General features: G+C 36.3%; 1 protein-coding gene across 1 annotated transcript in view; it reads right to left on the bottom strand.

Annotated features, from left to right (window-relative positions):
* fat4 (FAT atypical cadherin 4) overlaps positions 1-20,597 on the bottom strand; it is a 127,906-nt gene that overhangs the window by 25,520 nt on the left and 81,789 nt on the right. The window contains exons 7-8 of the mRNA XM_058054070.1: positions 2,650-2,830; positions 310-560 (exon numbers count right to left, since the gene is read on the bottom strand). Coding sequence (XP_057910053.1) covers positions 310-560; positions 2,650-2,830 — 432 coding nt within the window. The remainder of the gene's footprint in view (positions 1-309; positions 561-2,649; positions 2,831-20,597) is intronic.

Raw genomic sequence — 20,597 nt, 5'->3', positions numbered from 1 at the left:
TAAAATGTAATAAAAATTTATTTTAATTTGTTTAAATTTGTTTTAATTTGTGGACAAAAAATATAAAGAATATATAAATATAAATGTATATATAATATATAATCTTTATTGTAAAAACAATATTAAAAATTTTAATTATAATGTATATAAATTATGCAAGGCGTTTCTCACAATTTGACATGTTAAAACAAACATGCATAGGTCAAATACTTTTTCTGTATCGTATCGCCATGATGAAATAATACATAAATAATCTCGTTATATACATAATACTACTACTACAAATGAATCGGCATGTGTTTTTCTCACCTGCCGCAGTGGAGGCGGGTATGTGCGTGACGTAAGGGTGGTGGTGGAAACGTGGCGGGTTATCGTTGATGTCTGCCACCGTCACAGACACGGTGGCGGAGCTGGACAAGCCCTGCGGCTTCCCTCCATCTGTCGCCACGACCAGCAGCTGGTAATTGGCTCGCTCTTCGCGGTCCAGCAGGGAGCTGGTGATAATCTGTCCGGTTGCTGGGTTGATGGAGAACTGGCCATGGCCTCCGCTCAAACTGTAGCTGTTGGGGAAGGGAAGAGGAGGACGTTTGAGGAGGAAAAGGCCACCATGTTGTCGATAAAGATGACGATAACGCCTCTTTGTACTAATACATCGGTTTGTGCTATTTGTGCAGTCAGGTACAACGTTGTTTTGTTTTAATAAATTTAAATATCTTATAAAATATTTGTAACTTGTAAACAAAAAAAATTGAATTTTTTGAATTTTTGAATTGAATTTTTTTCAAAAAATTTTCAAATTGTTTATTTAAAATGTAATAAAAATGTATTTCAATTAGTTTAAATATCAAATTTGTCATGTAATCTTTGGACATAAAAATATAAAGATATTTTATAAATGTATATATAATATATTATATATAATGTTTATTGTAAAAACCTAATTTTACATTTTTATTATAAATACAAATATTTATTTTTATAATTGTATTTTGTATTTAATTTTGCATACAGTCAGGTACAACTTTGTTTTGTTTTAATAAATTTAAATATCGTGTAAAAAAATTTAATTTTTGAATTGAATTTTTTTCATTTTTTTAAATTCATTTTTATTATTTATTTAAAATGTAATAAAAATGTATTTTAATTAGTTTAAATATCAAATTTGTCATTTAATTTAAGAAAAATATGTTTTATGTGTTTGTTATATGTTTTAATATGTCAAATTCATAAATGCATATATAACATATAATATATAATTTTTATTGTAAAATATAATTTTACATTTTTATTACAAATACAAATATTTATTTTTTGTAATTGTATTTTGTATTTAAAAATGTATTTTAATTAGTTTAAATCAAATTTGTCATTTAATTTGGGGACATAAAAATATAAAGATTTTTTTTATAAATGTATATATAATATATAATGTTTATTGTAAAAACGTAATTGTACATTTTAATTATAAATACAAATATTTACTTTTTATAATTGTATTTTGTATTTAATTTTGCATATATTTTTAATTATAAAAATAAATTTTTAAAAATTTATCTAAGTTCTGTTTGTGCAAATTGAATAATTTTAATTAATTTATAGTCACAAAAATGGCTTACATATTTTGTGTTTACAGTGATTTAAAAAATTTAAAAAATATATAATAAATATAATTATGTAAGCCAATTTAGTTCCCTATTTAATTGCCAAAAACCAGTGCTACTGTTACATTCAAGTTTTTAAAGCTGTTTCTAAAGCTGTGTATGGGTGCCACACACTACTCTACTACACTACTAAAATAACCATTTTAAACATAATAGCTTTTTTGTAGCTCCCATTGTACAGTAGTTAAAAAAAACCTTTTCACCTACTTTGTATTAACTTACAAAACTTACAAAAACAAAAGGCGGTAACAGTACAACCACCCAGAACCATAAAAGTAGCACTTAAACGTGACGAAGAGTCAACAGAAAGGTGTCGTTGCATCAGCTTTAATAAAAACTCCCCACTTCTTCACTTTCGCATAAACATTGTGCGTCAGCGTCTACAACTCCGTCAGGATCCAGACACAAACATAAGCCGCCGCATAAATGTACGTGCCGCCGCATACTTTGAAATATTTTTCCCAAAAGCTCAGCTGTTCAAAGCAAACCCTAAGTTCAACTTAACAGACTGTGAGAACTAACAACCGACGGTGACCAGGCGCTCTTCTCCATTAAAGGCCCCCCCGGGGAACCCCTGATGGGTACAACTCGCACTGTCATAGACAATTAACATCCTCATTAATGTGTTTTGGGAAACAGGGGCACACTGCGGTACCCCCCAATGTGTACCCAATGGGGGTACTGAAGACGGAGGAGGGGTCGAACCTGAGTCAACGCCCGGGAGTGCGGAACAGCCGCCGTACAAAACAACCATTCTTGGTGACTCGGAGGCCACAATGGGCTCCTCGTTGAATTGTATTTTTCAAACCGTTAATAATGATTCGGAGTGCATGAGAAAGTAGAAGGGCGGTTATTTGCTTTTATAGCGATTGAAGAGGACTTTAATTGAATACATGGAAGTACTTACAGTTGTAGTAATGTGTCAAACTGTGCACTGTAGTAGTTTAAAATACATTTTTGAAAAGTATAAAAAGTATAAAACGAGTACCTGATGACACCATTGAGGCCCACATCCGCGTCGGAACTGTTCACTAGTAGCACATCCGTCCCCGTGGGGGCGTCCTCCATGATGGAGGTGTGGAAGGAAGAGGAGGAGAAAACCGGGACATTATCGTTGACATCGTCCACCAGGACCGTCACCGTCCCCGTCCCGCTCAGAGACAAAGAACCTGAGGATGAAGGATGAGGAAATAGTAAGCATGAGTGACCATGTTTTGGATTTGAGCATGAAAAACATCAAAACATTATATTATATTTAATTTTGCATATATTTTTAATTATGTAAATGTAATTTTTACATTTAATTTCAAATATATCTTTGATTATATTTTGTGTAAGAGTTTTTTTTACATAATAACATAATAAAGTAAAGTAAAACAAATACCAGAAATATATAAAAATAAAATGCTATTTGTACAGTCAGGTACAACTTTGTTTTGTTTTAATAAATTAATTGTAAAATATTTGTAACTTGTAAAAAATAAAGTTAATGTTTTAATATTTTTGTATTTTTTATTTAAAATGTAATAACAATTTATTTTAATTTGTTTAAATATCAAATTTGTAATTAGTAAAGTTTGTTTGTGCTATTTGTACAGTCAGGTACAACTTTGTTTTGTTTTAATAAATTAAAATATCTTATCAAATATTTGTAACTTGTAAAAAATAAAGTTAATGTTTTAATATTTTTGTATTTTTTATTTAAAATGTAATAATTTATTTTAATTTGTTTAAATATCAAATTTGTAATTTAATTTGTGGACATAAAATATAAAGAATATATATGAATGTATATATACGTATATATATATATATATATATATATTATAATCTTTATTGTAAAAACATAATTAAAAATGTTAATTATAAATACAAACATTTATTTTTATAATTGTATTTTGTATTTAATTTTGCATATATTTTTAATTATGTAAATGTAATGTTTTACATTTATTTTCAAATATATCTTTGATTACATTTCGTGTAAGAGTTTTTTTTTTACATAATAACATAATCTAAAGTAAAACAAATACCAGAAATATATAAAAATAAAATGAATTAATAATTAATTTGTTTGGTTTTAATAAATTAAAAAATCTTATAAAATATTTGTAACTTGTAAAAAATAAAGCTAATGTTTTAATTTTTTTTTAATGTAATACAAATTTATTTTTATTTGTTTAAATATCAAATTTGTAATTTAATGTGGACAAAAAAAATCTAAAGAATATATATAAATGTATTTATACATATACAGACCCGACACAGCCCCCAGTGTGGAGGACCCCCACTGAGGAAATCTTAAACCTAACCCGACTTAATCGTGCTTTTTGAACACGCACACAAAAACCATGAACGCTACACAAACAGTCGGGTTTACTAAAAGTACTTTTCAACTCAAACACACTTGCTAGTACCAGTACATAACAGTACTTCTGCACGATAAGTTCAAATCCTTCCTCTTGCTACATTTATCAGGCTCCGACTTCGTAACGTGAGAACCTTTTCCACAACAATGTCGTCATAACCACCTGCAGCCCTCCGCTTACGAGTCCGTGCCAGTATGTCCATTTAAAATACCCTTCAATAAAAAACAGTCACAAATTCTGCAAGGCTGGATTTGGTGTAAACAGCAGATTCTTGACCTCAAATGCGCTGCGGGTTTTAAGACATAAGAGAAGCTTATTTGGCATGGAGGCGGTGGGGGGGGGGGGGAAACATGCATGCATTCCTGTTTGTTTTTATTTGGTGCCAGTTCTTCATTATTATCAATGCGAATTCTGCTGAGATGATAAAATGAAATATGGAAGCCGAGACAAAGTTTTCCTTGGCTGTATATCTAAAAAGCACTCTTTTAAATTTTCATAACAAACACATTACGAATGTGAATATAGAACAGAAAACTGCTTCGTAGTTGCGTCGAACAAGGTTGTCGGGTTGCTGATGTTTCAGAGCCTGAAAGCCACTTAGAGTCATCAAATGCAACATTATTGGTCTTCGTTGCGGTCTTCTTTCATGATTGTGGGATAGAAAATGAGGTTTGTTTACTATAACGTTTTGGTTTTGGTCAGAAAACACGAGCGGTAATTAGAACATACAGAGCACAGTTCCTGAGGGAAAAATACTGTGCATGGTACAACTGTAAACATTCTTTAAAAAAAAAACAAAAAAAAGGGCCCTGAAAGCATCGAACACATCGTTATTGACTGCAGTTCCAGTCCAGGATTTCCTACTAAATATGGACAGTGTTGACTTTTCTGTGATGGCTTGCTTCCACCTCTACAAATATTTATAAGAATACCGAAAGACAAGACATTCCAAAACTTTTAGATTTATACAAGGAAGTTCGCTGTCAAATGAGCTAAAAAAAAAATATTTTGTGGTTGGATGTTATATTATTGCATATTTGGAGTAGATATTTCAAAATGTATGGTGTCGCAGATCCAAGTATCATTGAACAGTCATTCCGGTAGAAGATTAACGCGTCTCAGCTGATCCTCTGATTTAACTGATCCCAGTAAACGAGGCGTCTGTATCACTTTAGCAAAGTTACTTTACTTTACTACTTTACGGAACCACCAGCAAATGGTCAAAAACCCAATCATCCCCGTAACCCCATCTTTGTTTGCCTATCCGTGGTCAGGTCGTAAAGGAAGCAACCCGAGCAGGGAATTCCGTATCACTGCAAATTCCATCTTTCCATCACTTGTGAAAAAGACGAAAAATTATTAGCGACTTTTGTACCCCCAAAAATCTGCAAAATTGTGGGGTCATGAATGCTGAATCAGGTATGTACAGAAATCTGTAGGTCTATGACCACGCATCTTCCCTGGGATTTGACAAATTCCAGCACGGAGACATTGGATCGTGACTATTAGCATCCGGTAATTGTTAGCAACTGTGTTAACGTCTGTGATGTTAGATTTATATCCGAAATTAAAACTTGATCATTTCCATAAACACTAAAGGAAACACATTTTCTTCTAGTAACACATTTTTGTGAGTAGTGAAAATTTATTATTTATTGAATCTAGAATAGGCTGCACGGTGGAGGAGTGGTTAGCGCGCAGACCTCACAGCGAGGAGACGAGGGTTCAATTCCACCCTGTGGAGTTTGCATGTTCTCCCCGTGCATGCGTGGGGTTTTTTTCGGGTACTCCGGTTTCCTCCCACATTCCAAAAACATGCTAGGTTAATTAGCGACTCAAAAAAATTAATGGGAGTGTGAATGGTTGTTTGTCTATATGTGTCCCTGTGATTGGCTGGCGACCAGTCCAAGGTGTACCCCGCCTCTCGCCTGAAAATTGTGGGGTCATGAATGCTGAATCAGGTATGTATAGAAATCTACAGGTAACATTTCCCTAGAGATACGTTGGACGCACGGTGGCCTGGTGGTTAGCAAGTTGGCCGCACAGTCAGGAGATCTGGAAGATCTCTGTTGGACATGTCTGTGTGAAGTTTCCATGTGCGTGGGTTTTCTACGGTTCCTCCAAAAATATGCATGTTAGTTTTTTTATTTTTTTTTTCTTCTTTATTTTGAACATGAAAATCATCCAAAGCACAACAAACCAACCATAATTCAACACAAATAAAAATACCTATGTACATATTAAGGATCGACCGATACATCGGCCGGCCGATATAACGGGCCGATATTTGCGTTTTTTTCTTGAATCGGTCGATATCAGTCGATAAACGTGTGTGGATTCGCCGATATATTTTCTGCCACATGATTTACAGTCAGGCATCAGAGGACAGCAGCAGAGGACCCCGCAACACACCCAGCCCCCACTGTTGAATCGCAAAAAGGGCGCGTTTTCACAAGTAAACAAATTATCAAAATAATCAAAATAATCAAAATAATCAAAATAATCAAAATAATCAAAATAATCAAAATAATCAAAATAATCAAAATAAGCTAAATCAGCAAAATAAGCAAAATCAGCAAAATTAGCAAATAAGCTAAGTATCGGCATCGGCCCCCAAAAAACCATATCGGTCGATACACGTGTGGATTCGCCGATATATTTTCCGCCGCATGATTTACAGTCAGGCATCAGAGGACAGCAGCAGAGGACCCCGCAACACACCCAGCCCCCACTGTTGAATCGCAACAAGGGCGCTTTTTCACAAGTAAAAAAATTTAGCAAAAAGCAAAATAAGCAAAATAAGCAAAATAAGCAAAATAAGCAAAATTGGCCATCGGCTAAGGGTGATGGGAAAAAATCGGTATCGCCCCCCCCAAAAAAAAACATATCGGTCGATCCCTAGTACATATAAACATACACATGTTCGGAAGGGAATGGATAAGTCAAGACTTATCTAGTCCCAATCCCCCCTAACCACCCAGATTCCAACCTCATCCCAACAAAACATCGATTATTCCTTGTCTACCAGAATGAAAACCCCACATCCAAGCACCCTTACCCATCTTGAGGTACCCAACTCCGTGCCAAGAGCAACCAGTTCATTACTAGTCATTGTAGCGAACCATAGTCCAGGTTAACTAAATACGAAATCGAAATTGCCCATAAATGTGCGTGTGTACGGTTTTTTGTCTATCTGTTCCCCCATGATTGGCTGGCAACCGGTCCCGGGTGGACCCACACCGAGTTTGTAGCCTGATGCTAATAGAAGATGGAGGTACGGAGCAAACCTGCAGTGTTTGAACTCAGAATACCTTCTGTTGCAGGGTAAAATTTTTGATACCATTGTTTCCTCATTTAGAAACACACTCTCCCACGGCGAAGGAAGTGATGTCATAACCTGTTTACCGTCTTGGGAGAACTCCCAACCTCCTCCGCCAGCACTTGCGCAACCTTTGACCTGCAAATGCCTCCACCACCAAAAGCATGAGGCGCTCTGAGGCAGCGGGACACTGTTGCTGAAGCTAATCCTCGCTAAGCACACAGCAAGCCGCCCCCCCACCTTTTAAAACGTCCAACTCCGACTCCCCACCCCCAGCCCCGGAGTCTGTGCGGCCCTGACCTCGCGGCGACCCCGCGGTTGTCGACAGGCGCGGGGATCAGACGGGGGAATTTTTTTCACATCTCTCTCTACCCGTATCGCTTCTCGCCGCATCGCCGGGTGCCGCGAGTCGTGCCGTCTTAGCCCCTCAGAGCCGTCTGATATCACATAACCCCTGGCAGCTGTCTCCGCCGGACCTGCTGGTCCGACGTGTAAATAGTTCACATCGATCCTGTTACATCGCGTGGGCCGACAGATTTAGTCGTCTGGGAACCCGATAGTTTGGCACGTATGCGAATGTTTGTTACCGCCGTCGGTATACGGTCAAGGTGAGACACGCTAAGCATTCCCAATATAAATAAGAACGGATGACACGTTTCCGATTCTTGAATTACCCAGGCCATCTAAAACATGGTACCATACGTCAAATAAACCGATGCCGCTGGACGCTAACCCTAACATACTTCAGTTTCTCAACCGAAGAGGAAAGAGTATTGTGAAGTAGCAGCGTCACATCCAAGATCGAAAAAACCGAGGCCCAAAATCCAGGATCCAGGATCCGGGATCCGGGATCCACGGTTCAGTTATGTACCCGACATACGGAGAATCTGTGTCCTATTCTTAAAGTACCCCACCAACAAAATGGTTATGAAAAAGGACATCAAAAATTCCAAAAATGATAAAAATCAAAAATACTGTATCTTAGCATATATAATACAGTATATGTACTACAGTCCAAATACTACACGATATACTGTATAAAACACTGAATGGATATTCTGTACTGTGTCCTAGAATGTCTTTAATGATTGTAAGGATATGCATGTTTTTTTTTTTACAAAAATATTCAAGATTCATTCATTTTCTACCGCTTACTTTTGTCATGGAAAATGTAACATGCCAAAAGATAACCCAAGTGCCACAAAGGAGCTAACGGGATGAATCAGGTGCAAAAAGTGGAAGTAGCAACAATTCTTCACTTCATGGGACATTTTTAATCAAGAAAAAAACAACTTTTCAACTTTAAATTTTGTCATGGAAAATGTGCAATTATGAAAACAAATTTATAATTTTTTGGAATATTCATTCATTCATCTTCTACCACATATCCTATGCCAGCTGTTTTCGGGTGAGAGGCGGGGTACACCCTGGATTGGTGGCCAGCCAATCACAGGGCACATATAGACAAACAACCATTCACACTCACATTCATACCTATGGATAATTTGGAGTCGCTAATTAACCTAGCATGTTTTTGAAATGGTGGGAAAAAAGCCACACATGCACAGGGAGAACATGTAAACTCCACACAGAGATAGCCGAGAATGGCATTGAACTTGGGTCTCCTAGCTGTGAGGCTAACGCGCTAACCACTTGACCGCCGTTCAGCCAATTTTTGGAACATGCCAAAAATAATTAGTCACATTTCTTCACTTCAATGGAAATTTTGTCATGGAAAATGTAACATGCCGAAAGATAACCCAGGTGCCACAAAGGAGCTAGACATTTTGACAATTAAACGGGATGAATCGGGTGCAAAAAGTGAAAAAAGTGCAAAAAGTAGCAACAATAGTAGCTGTGAGGCTAACACGCTAACCACTCAACCACCATGCAGCCTATTCTAAATTCAATAAATAATAAATTGTTTTCACTACTACTTACTTCATTACTGCGTAACTAGAAGAAAATGTGTTCATGGAAATGCTTAAGTTTTAATTTCAGATATAAATCTAACATCACAAGACGTAACAAAGTTGCTAACAATTGCCGGATGCTAATAGTCACGATCCAAAGTCTCCATGTTGGAATTTGTCAAATCCCAGGGAAGGAACATGCCAAAAATAATGAGTCACATTTCTTCACTTCAATGGGAATTTTGTCATGGAAAATGTAACATGCCGAAAGATAACACAGGTGCCACAAAGGAGCTAGATTAGCAACACAGTTGCTAATAATTGCCGGATGCTAATAGTCACGATCCAAAGTCTCCGTGCTGGAATTTGTCAAATCCCAGAAAAGATGCATAGTCATGAATCGGGACAACTACAGGTGCCAACTCACGCATGCCGCGTCCCGAGGAAAAGGGCGCCGTTCAAAGACGTGGTCGCCTGAATCCGTCCGGAACGAAGCAATCTGGCAAATGACATCATTTGGCTTGGGAAAAAGAGCTGTTGGAAATTTGCAACAGGAATGCCAGCTGTCTCGGCGGTTCCGAAGCTATTTTTCCGTTGGCAATTCCTGTCTTCGACGACCCTTTGTTCTCTCTTCTTTGTGCAGTAGTTGTGTTAAAGCGACACTTTAATGTGGCCTCAAGACTGCCGCGGCGTGCTAATTCCACTCTGTCGACCAAAGAATTCCCATGCGAGTCAAGTGGATTCGCTTTCGTATTTTCCAATCTGACGGTTATGTTGTCATTTGATTGCCAATCAAGCGTCTTTGATGATTCACATCTACGCCGTCATGTCAACGCGTTGCTTCCGGCACAAGTCATGAACATATACCGTAAACTGACGGATGGTTCGGGTTAAAATTGTTATTACTATTGTGGTCTCCAAATTACACTCTCGACTCGCTGTTTGAAAATGAAGACTCGCGCGTAACAACAAACAGAGACGTTTTGATTCATGTGTGGAAAACTCATGTTGCAATGGCTTCCTGTTCCATTTTTTTTTTTTTTCATCCGCCCCTAGAATCGTTGGCTGGATAGTGACATCATCGGCGTATCCGATGACCTTTTGATTTGAATGCCAGGCAATTTGACTACAAAGATTATTCATTATGACGTCAAGATAAAGCAATCAACGCATTACTTCACTTTCCTAGATCTAGAATCTTAATCTCATTTTTTAGGGGTTTAATCTGAAAGCGGTGACCTGACATTTCTCGTCTGTTGAGGACGGCGTCACATCATCAGCGACACTTTGCTAACTTAGTTGAGCAAATGAGGCAAGACGCTAATAATGTTTACACATCTATTTTTATATGTAATGGTAATGGTTTTATTTCATTTGAACATGCATCAGATTACAATTGAATGCATCACATAATCAGTTCACAGTTCCACATGTCCAAAAGGGAGTAGGAAGAAGCAAAGCTTATTAAATCCTACCCCTCCATCTGGTACTTTTATAATCAGTAACTGTTACATTTGTTCACTTCCTGCTTTCATAATATAGTTGAAGTTTTATTTTTGGTTGTTTTTTTTTGTTTTTGTTTAATTTTTTAATTTTTTTTTATTTTTTTTATTTTTACTACTATTTTTATTCTTATTTGTACTCCAGTTTCCTCCCACATTCCAAAAACATGCTATGTTAATTGGTAATGGTAATGGTTTAATTTCATTTGAACATGCATCAGATTACAATTGAATGCATCCCATAATCAGTTCCCAGTTCCACATGTCCGAAAGGAGTTGGAAGAAGCAAAGCTTATTAATTCATACCCCTCCATCTGGTACTTTTACAATCAGTAACTGTTACATTTGTTCACTTCCTGCTTTCCTAATATAGTTGGGTTTTTTTTTGTTTTATTTTTAAACATTTTTTTTTAAAAATTGAAAAAAATAAATTTTTAATTTTTTTTTCAATTTTAATTTTATTTTTACTAGTATTTTTATTTATATTTATTTTTATTTGTAGCAAAGCAAAGCAAGGCTTATTAAATCCTACCCCTCCATCTGGTACTTTTACAATCAGTAACTGTTGCATTTGTTCACTTCCTGCTTTCCTAATATAGCTATGTGTTAGTTATGTTATGTGTGTATAGTTATGTTATATGTGGTTATATTACTGTGAAAATCACCCCAAAAATTTGGTGTAAGAGTTGTGTTGTGTTAGCAAATCTAACTGACCTTTTCATGGACTAATTGGTTCTGTACCAAAAAAAAAAAACAAAAAACAAACTTTGCTAAGTCAAGTAGAACCAGAAATGGAACAAAAGAAATGGTCTACTAGCAATATGATTAATTACATATACATCATTAATCAATGTATCTGAGGTCAAAAACGTTGGGTATTGACAGAAAAGAAAAGACATCATAACGGTCACAGTATTTGAGTACTTTGAATTGGGGGCACATTTTAACTCCACATACTCCACGAATATGTCAAGGGTTGCGGGGACTACTAAGGTCATGAAAAAGCGACGTTGGACTTATATATGAAATGTTCTACTTGGGGGCGACCAGTTTTTTTGTCTATGATAAAACACATTGCATTTCGTCACTCGTGCAAGGACGCCCAAAACTAAAACCCCTGCTCTTATAGCTCGACACATTAATATATGAATTGTTCTACTTGGGGGGGACCAGTTGCCACCATCTCAAAAACAGATCCCTTTTTTTTGTCTATGATAAAACGCATTGCATGTCGTCACTCGTGCAAGGACACCCAAAATTAAAACCCCTGCTCTTATATCTCGACACATTTATATATGAATTGTTCTACTTGGGGGCGACCAGTTGCCACCATCTCAAAAACAGATCCCTTTTTTTTGTCTATGATAAAACACATTGCATGTCGTCACTCGTGCAAGGACGCCCAAAACTAAAACCCCTACTCTCATAGCTCGACACATTTATATATGAATTATTCTACTTGGGGGCGACCAGTTTTTTTGTCTATGATAAAACACATTGCATTTCGTCACTCGTGCAAAGACGCCCAAAACTAAAACCCCTGTTCTCATAGCTCGACACATTTATATATGAATTGTTCTACTTGGGGGCGACCAGTTGCCACCATCCTAAAACGAGGTCACTTTTTTTTGTCTATGATAAAACGCATTGCATGTCGTCACTCGTGCAAGGACGCCCAAAACTAAAACCCCTGCTCTCATAGCTCAACATAATCCATCGGCAATTAGACTGTTTATTTAACTTCTGCTGGTCCGCTAATTGCTGAAGCATATCTGAGCCGCCTCATATGGAGTGACTCGGTTCCCCGTGTGTCTAAAATAACAAGCTTTTGGGGACTAAAGGAGACCTCGTGACCATCTGTTGCTTCCTCTCCCACCCTAAAGACCCACAGACAGTTCTCCCCCGTAAGCCCCTCAAGCCACCAAAGCATTGTCTGCTGTAAACATATGGCAGGGTCTAAGCACCTTATTAGTGTACATTTCCATTGGACAAATCACATTACCCACCAAGAAGGTGCCACGACCAAACTCCGCTAACAGGAGGGGGGTACAAATACACGTGTTAATGGCGATTAAGTGATCTGTTTTCTGATGGCTGCAGCTGCTATGACAGCGTGGGGTTGCAGGGGGTGTTGATTCCGAGGAAGCGCCGGATACCACCTCCTGGGAAAGGCCGCCCGGAGTTGTCCAAGTCTAAGTAAGCGGCGCTAAGATGGAGGTTTGGGTGTCTGTGCTTGGCACGAGAGATAATCTCTGCCTTCAATATGTGACTGATGTTTTCTCCGCACAGCAAAGTCTGACATGTTCAAACAACCGGATTCATTAAAACCAGAGATGGATGCTTGTGTGAATTCATGAGACGGCCCATCTGTGGGCTAAGAGCTTAAGGCTAAACGGTTAATTACGCTTTATGGACTGCGCCGCCATTGTCCGCTTAAGGGGCAGCGTAAATAAAATGAGTCCGAAAAGGGGAAAGAACTGGCTACCAATGAGGGAAAATTGACATTTTTCTGCGTCTGAGAACCTGTTGCTTTGCGACAAAGCTTCTTTTAATGTGACCCCCCCCCCCCCCCCCAACCCCAACCGCATCCCAGTCCAAAGCAACACAGCATTTGCCAAGCAGCACAGAGTAAACACAAGCGTTCTCACAAGTTCTAAGCATCCGTTGAACATTTGGGTGGAACAAATATTTACAGTACGCAGCATCCAGTACGCTAAATATAAAAGTTACACCAATTATTTCCTTTTTATAGCAATTATTGCAAATGTTTTGGCGAAATTCTTGTGAATATTCTCATTCAAAGACGTTTCGCCTCTCATCCAAGCGGACTTCATCAGTTCATGCTCAAAGACTAGATAGGACTGGCTTCGCCAGTTAATGCTCAAGGACTAGATAGGATTGGCTTCATCGGTTCATGCTAAAAGACTTGCTAGGACAGCTCATCATTATCAGTTCATGCTAAAAAAAATTGAGAGGACAACTCAGTCCTATCTAGTCAAAGTGGCTTCATCGGTTCATGCTAAAAGACTTGGTAGGACAGCTCATCATTTGTTCGTGCTGAACAACTGAAGAGGACAGCTCAGTCCTATCTAGTCAAAGTGGCTTCATCGGTTCATGCTCAAAGACTTGCTAGTATTTGCTGAAACAACTGAAGAGGACAGCTCAGTCCTATCTAGTCAAAGTGGCTTCATCAGTTCTTGCTAAAAGACTTGCTAGGACAGCTCATCATTATCAGTTCATGCTGAAAAAGTGGAGAGGACAACTCAGTCCTATCTAGTCAAAGTGGCTTCATCAGTTCATGCTAAAAGACTTGGTAGGATAGCTCATCATTATCAGTTTGTGCTGAAAAACTGGAGAGGACAGCTCAGTCCTATCTAGTCAAAGTGGCCGGCTCTTGCTCAAAAACTTGCTAGGACAGCTCATCATTATCAGTTTGTGTTGAAAAACTGGAGAGGACAGCTCTGTCCTATCTAGTCAAAGTGGCTTTATCGGTTCTTGCTAAAAGACTTGCTAGGACAGCTCATCATTATCAGTTCATGCTGAAAAACTGGAGAGGACAACTCAGTCCTATCTAGTCAAAGTGGCTTCATCGGTTCATGCTAAAAGACTTGATAGGACAGCTCATCATTGTCAGTTTGTGCTGAACAATTGGAGAGGACAGCTCAGTCCTGATGGCGGCCATGTTTTTCAACTAATCTTGCTCAAATTTGACACATGTGTGCGTGTCCGTCCCCTAAAGGCGTTTACCCAATTCCACGGTGATTCAATCAAACACCCAAAAGTTGCAGTGGGTGTTTTGTAGAGCAGTATGAAACTTACTGTGCCAAACTTTGAGGGTTAATAGCATTAATAATAATAATAATAATAATAATAATAATAATAATAATAATAATAATAATAATAATAATAATAATAATAATAATAATAATAATAATAATAATAATAATAATAATAGTGTGGTGTATTTATCAGAAAATAAAAGCACATGCAACATAGTCAGGGTGTATTTTTCTAAAAGGCCGTAACGACTACATGACATAGCACAGTAGCACCCGAGCGATACACAAACTCCAAACACTCTAATAAAGCCAAAATAAGACTTGTGGATAGCGTTCAAAAGTCATCACTGGAAAAAGTCACAAACAGTAACAACAAAATTAGCATAGTAAGAGCATGACGTGCTCGCCCGGAGAGAGAGAAAACATCATAAAATGTGCAGCGAGCACGCCATCCACCTTTTATTTCGAGCACTTCACGTTGCCCAAAGCTATTTACATAAAAAGAGTAGAACGCTTAACAGGACGAGGTTACAGAGTTTGTCGTGCTGCCCGACGGTTCGAGGGCAGTGAACTAGCCGCAATTCAATTCTAAACAATCATTAGTGTTTAGTATTATTTTTTATAGTTCTGGAAAATGAGATCTAAGAAGCACCAATCACTTTTGTTGTTGTTATTATTATGATTATTATTATGATTATTATTATGATTATTATTATTATTATGATTATTATTATTATTATTATTATTATTATTATTATTATTATTATTATTATTATTATTATTTTTAGTATTATCATTATTATTATTATTATTATTATTCTACCGCTTATCTTCACGAGGGGCGAGGGGGGTGCTTATTATTATTATTATTATCATTAAAGTTGACTGTATTATGGTTGTCATAATATTATAACTTTTCGCCCCAAACAAATTTTCTCTTCTTTTTGCTCTTGTCCAAAAAAATTGCAAGTAGTGACTGTGGCTGTAGGCAACCTCACTTTGGAGTTTAGAGAATCTGATTTGACTTGTGTCAATAGTTTTATTACATTGATATTATATTTATTTGTATTTATTTATTTTATATTATTTGTATTTATATATTATGACTTAATTCCCATAATATTATAACTTTTCGCCCCAAACAAATTTTCTCTACTTTTTGCTCTTGTCCAAAAAATCGCAAGTAGCAGCTGTGGCTGTAGGCAACCTCACTTTGGAGTTTAGAGAATCTGATTTGACTTGTGTCAATATTTTATTGCAAATATTGAGCTGAAATCGAAGGAGTAAGTCAACCATTGTCAGAAATAAACATTGTATGGGGGCCATTTTTTTTTTTTTTGCTCTTGTCCCAAAAAATCGCAAGTAGCGGCTGTGGCTGTAGGCAACCTCACTTTGGTTTTTAGAAAATCTGATTTACTAAAATTTGACGGGTCAATAGTTTTATTGCAAATATTGAGCCGAAATGGTTTTGTGTCAATAGTGAATATTGTGTCAATAGATTTATTGCAAATATTGAGCTGAAATCGTTTTGTGTCAATAGTCAATATTGTGTCAATAGTTTTATTGCAAATATTGAGCTGAAATCGTAGGAGTAAGTCAACCATTGTCAGAAATAAACATTGTATGGGCGACATTTTTTTTTTTTTTGCTCTTTTCCAAAAAATCGCAAGTAGCGGCTGTGGCTGTAGGCAACCTCACTTTGGAGTTTAGAGAATTTGACTTGTGTCAATAGTTTTACTGCAAATATTGAGCTGAAATCGTAGGAGTAAGTCAACCATTGTCAGAAATAAACATTGTATGGGGGCCTTTTTTTTTTTTTTGCTCTTGTCCAAAAAAAACACAAGTAGCGGCTGTGGCTGTAGGCAACCTCACTTTGGTTTTTAGAAAATCTGATTTACTAAAATTTGACGGGTCAATAGTTTTATTGCAAATATTGAGCCGAAATGGTCTTGTGTCAATAGTCAATATTGTGTCAATAGTTTTATTGCAAATATTGAGCTGAAATCGTCTTGTGTCAATAATCAATATTGTGTCAATAGTTTTATTGCAAATATTGAGCTGAAATCGTAGGAGTAAGTCAACCATTGTCAGAAATAAACATTGTATGGGCGACATTTTTTTTTTTTTTGCTCTTTTCCAAAAAATCGCAAGTAGCGGCTGTGGCTGTAGGCAACCTCACTTTGGAGTTTAGAGAATTTGACTTGTGTCAATAGTTTTATTGCAAATATTGAGCCGAAATCGAAGGAGTAAGTCAACCGTTGTCAGAAATAAACATTGTATGGGCGCCATTTTTTGAACGTTAGTCTGAAAATGACCTAATACTAGGAATGTTCGATATTCGCTTTTTGCCGAAAACCGATATGCCGATATTTGTAGCATGACATCGCTCCTGTGTTGGAATGAACACGTGTTGTATAAATATTTTTTTAATATCGGTTTTATCGGAATATCGGAAAAAATCTGATACCAATATTACATTTTATGCCGATATCGGCCCGACAATTATCGGCCATCCCTACCAAATATCGGACTTGTAAGCAGGAAGAAAGGGGCCATTCCTTGAAAGGTCAGAGCTAATCACTGCCGTTCCACTCTTTGTCTGCGTTTGGGGCGAGGATGCGACCGTCGAGGAAAGATAAAGGCGGGCTTTGAAATGTCAAAGGAAGCGCCTGCGGTCGTCCGTGGCCGCCGATCGGCTGCAGACACGTCTACCACCTTTCCAGCCCCTTGCCGCCAAATCGTGCCTGGGAGAAGCATTTCCTCCGCCGTCTCGGCTCAGGCCTCAAAAATGTGAGAAAAACACTGGCGGATAATTTGGACTGGGATGGTTTTTGATTATGGGGTTTTTGATATTTGGATATTCTAACCCCAATCCTCCTCGCCGCCTCTCACCGACATTGTACTCAAACAGTCTTGTCAAAATATTTTGGAAGCGGCGTGAAGGGTGCTAAAAATGGAGTCCATGTGAACAGTGCGAAAAAGCCGTCCAATCCTAAATTAGTATGTTCGATGCTCGGGCAGCTCCGTCCATGTGGCACCAAACTTCTGGGCAGATTGGGAAGCAGGACGGTCTAAATATAACATGAAGGAACTTTGGACAGAACCGGACCTCCAACAATGGCCGTGCAGAAAAAAATAATAAATACACCCAAAATAATAATAGTCATTATTAATAGAATCATTAACAGTTACTTGTAGTTATCAGTAGTGTTTAGTATTATTTTTTATAGTTCTTAAAAATTAGATTTAAGAAGCACATCTGTGATACAAATTACTTTTGTGTTATCATTATTATTATTATTATCATTAAAGTTGACTGTATTATGGTTGTCAATTCTGAATATTAACAAGACTTATTTTTACACTTGTAAGAAAATTGAGACAATATTAATCTCAATAATTTCAGTATTTTTAATTATTCATTTTAGGATTATTTAATATTATTTTAGTATTTGTATTCAGTATTATTTTTAAGAATTATTATTTTTTTTTAAATAAGATTTAAGACATGCAAGTGTTACTTTTATTGTTATTTTTAGCCTCATTTAGTATTTTTCTATACTTAAAACATTTTTAATAACACCTAATCAAATTAATAAGTAAATAAGTAATAAGTAAATAATATATATATATAATAAGTAACCAAAGACAACATAGTTGAAACTACTTTTTTTATTTTTAGCATCATTTAATATTTTCTATATTTAAAACATTTTTAATAACAACAAATTAAAGTAAAGTAAATGATATAAATAATATAAATATAAATCATGTTATTATATATATATTATATATATATATTATTATTATTTTATTTTTTTATCATTAAAGTTGACTGTATTATGGTTGTCAATTCTGAATATTAACGGAACTTAGCTTATTTTTACACTTTACACTAAGAAAATTGAGACTACAATAGTCTCAATAATTTTTTGGGTATTTTTTAATTATTTAATATTATTTTAGTATTTGTATTTAGTAATATTTTTAAGAATTATTATTTTGAAAACATTTGATTCAAGACATGCAAGTGTTACTTTTATTGTTATTTTTAGCCTCATTTAGTATTTTATTTTCTATACTTAAAACATTTTGAATAACTAATTTTTAAAGAAATTTTAATAAAATTTTAATAAACTAACCAAGTAATAAATTAATAAATAAAAATTATCAAGAATATATATATATATATTATTTTTTTTTGTAATATATATGTATATATAAAACTAAGTAACCAAAGACAACATAGTTGAAATCTATTCTTTTGTTCTTTTAAATATGATATGATGTCTTTGCACAATTGCGTCTTTTCATATCGGTCACATTCATACCAATGCGTCACAAAAGACCCCCAAAAACTGTCCATCAAGAGTCTTAGCGATGCCTTTGATCCAAAACCAAACATTTATTTCTCCCTTCCAGGCGGTCATCTGGACTCCGATACAAATCTCGACAGCAGCAATTCTCACCATCGCCTTCTGCACTGTCCAAAATGTAGTCCTGGTCCAGGAATGATGCGGAACCACCCATAGATCATGACAACTACGCCAGGGGGGTGGAAACATATACTTAGCCGGGACACCATGTGATTTGGCTGCGACGGGGATACGCATGTACTCATTCAACTGCACATTAGCTGCCCTCCAAGCAATAACATGTTAAGCTTCTATCCGACTCCAACGAGCCCTACCGCCGTATCCAAATAAACCCGAGATGCCATCCAGGCCCAAGCTGCTCCATGGACTTTTTAGGTCGTAAAGAACCCGCTACTTTGCAAGCTAAAAACTCCACCATGTGTAGAATGTCCAGCCACACCAAAACAAGCGGTGCGGACACCATAGAACAGGGGTCTCAAACACGCGGGAACGGGAATGTTGGTCGCGTTAAGCCGGCATGGAGCACCAAACACACCACAAAGTGATCTCTTTTTCGGGTCTGTTATGCGTGACGTAAAGTATCATTTGCGTGAGCTACAACGTGAACATGAACATCGCTTTTATTGCAAATGCTGATCCGAAATCAGAGGAGAATATCGACGACAAGCTAGCGGAAAAGTTTGGAAAGGGATGTACAAGCCGCGTGTCCCTGCTTTTTAATGTTTACATCAGGGGTCTCAAATATGCGGCCCGCGGGCCAAATGTGGTCCGCAGGACACTAATTTGAGGCCCACGCCTTGATATGAAAGTTTAATGTTAGTGCGGCCCGGAGAAATGATTAACGTTTGATTAATGTTCATGTTAAAGGTTAAATAACTGTTACTAGTTGTCCTCCCTATCCATGTGGAAGTGGTAAGTTTTTGGCTATTTAAGTTGAAAGGAAATAACTTGAAGGCTACCGTTTAGGTCGCTAGCTCTCTCTAGTTTGCGAGTTAGCATGTGTCTCAAGACCCTGCAGTTGCGCAATATGTTGTAAATAAAAAGAGTATAAATGTGAATATTATCAGAATAAAATCAAAATATTATGAGGATACAATACTAACAAAATAATAATAAATAATGTAATATAACAATAGGAATATAAATAATTTATTGATTATTAATTTTGAATTTAAGTGAATTAAAAATCAAAAATAAAATTTTTAAAATTAAAAAAAATCTTCAAATTTTTCAAAGATTATTTTAAGGAAAGTTGAAATATTTGCACAAGTTCATCCTGATCTTTTACATACAAAGATTAAGTTTAAGATTAAGTTTTAAGTTTAAAGGTTAAATAACTGTTAATAGTTATCCTCCCTATCCGTGTGGAAGTGGTAAGTTTTTGGCTTTTTTAAGTTGAAAGGAAATAACTTGGAGGCTACAGTTTAGCTCTCTAGTTTGCGAGTTAGCATGTGTCTCAAGACCCTGCAGTTGCGCAATATGTTGTAAATAAAAAGAGTATAAATGTGACTATAGTCGTGTTTTGTCATGTCTACAGGGCTCTAATAATGCTTTGTTCATTTTAATGTGAAAAAAATAATTTGTCTACCCACCAACTATATGTGGTTTCTTAAGTTTTTATTATTTGCTGTATGTGGTTTCTTAAGTTTTTATTATTTGCTGTTTTATTATTATTATT

Source organism: Doryrhamphus excisus, chromosome 2, assembly GCF_030265055.1.
Source record: "Doryrhamphus excisus isolate RoL2022-K1 chromosome 2, RoL_Dexc_1.0, whole genome shotgun sequence".
Classification (NCBI taxonomy): Eukaryota; Metazoa; Chordata; class Actinopteri; order Syngnathiformes; family Syngnathidae; genus Doryrhamphus; species Doryrhamphus excisus.
Note: the sequence above shows the minus strand (reverse complement) of the source record. Positions and strands in the feature narration are given on the sequence as shown.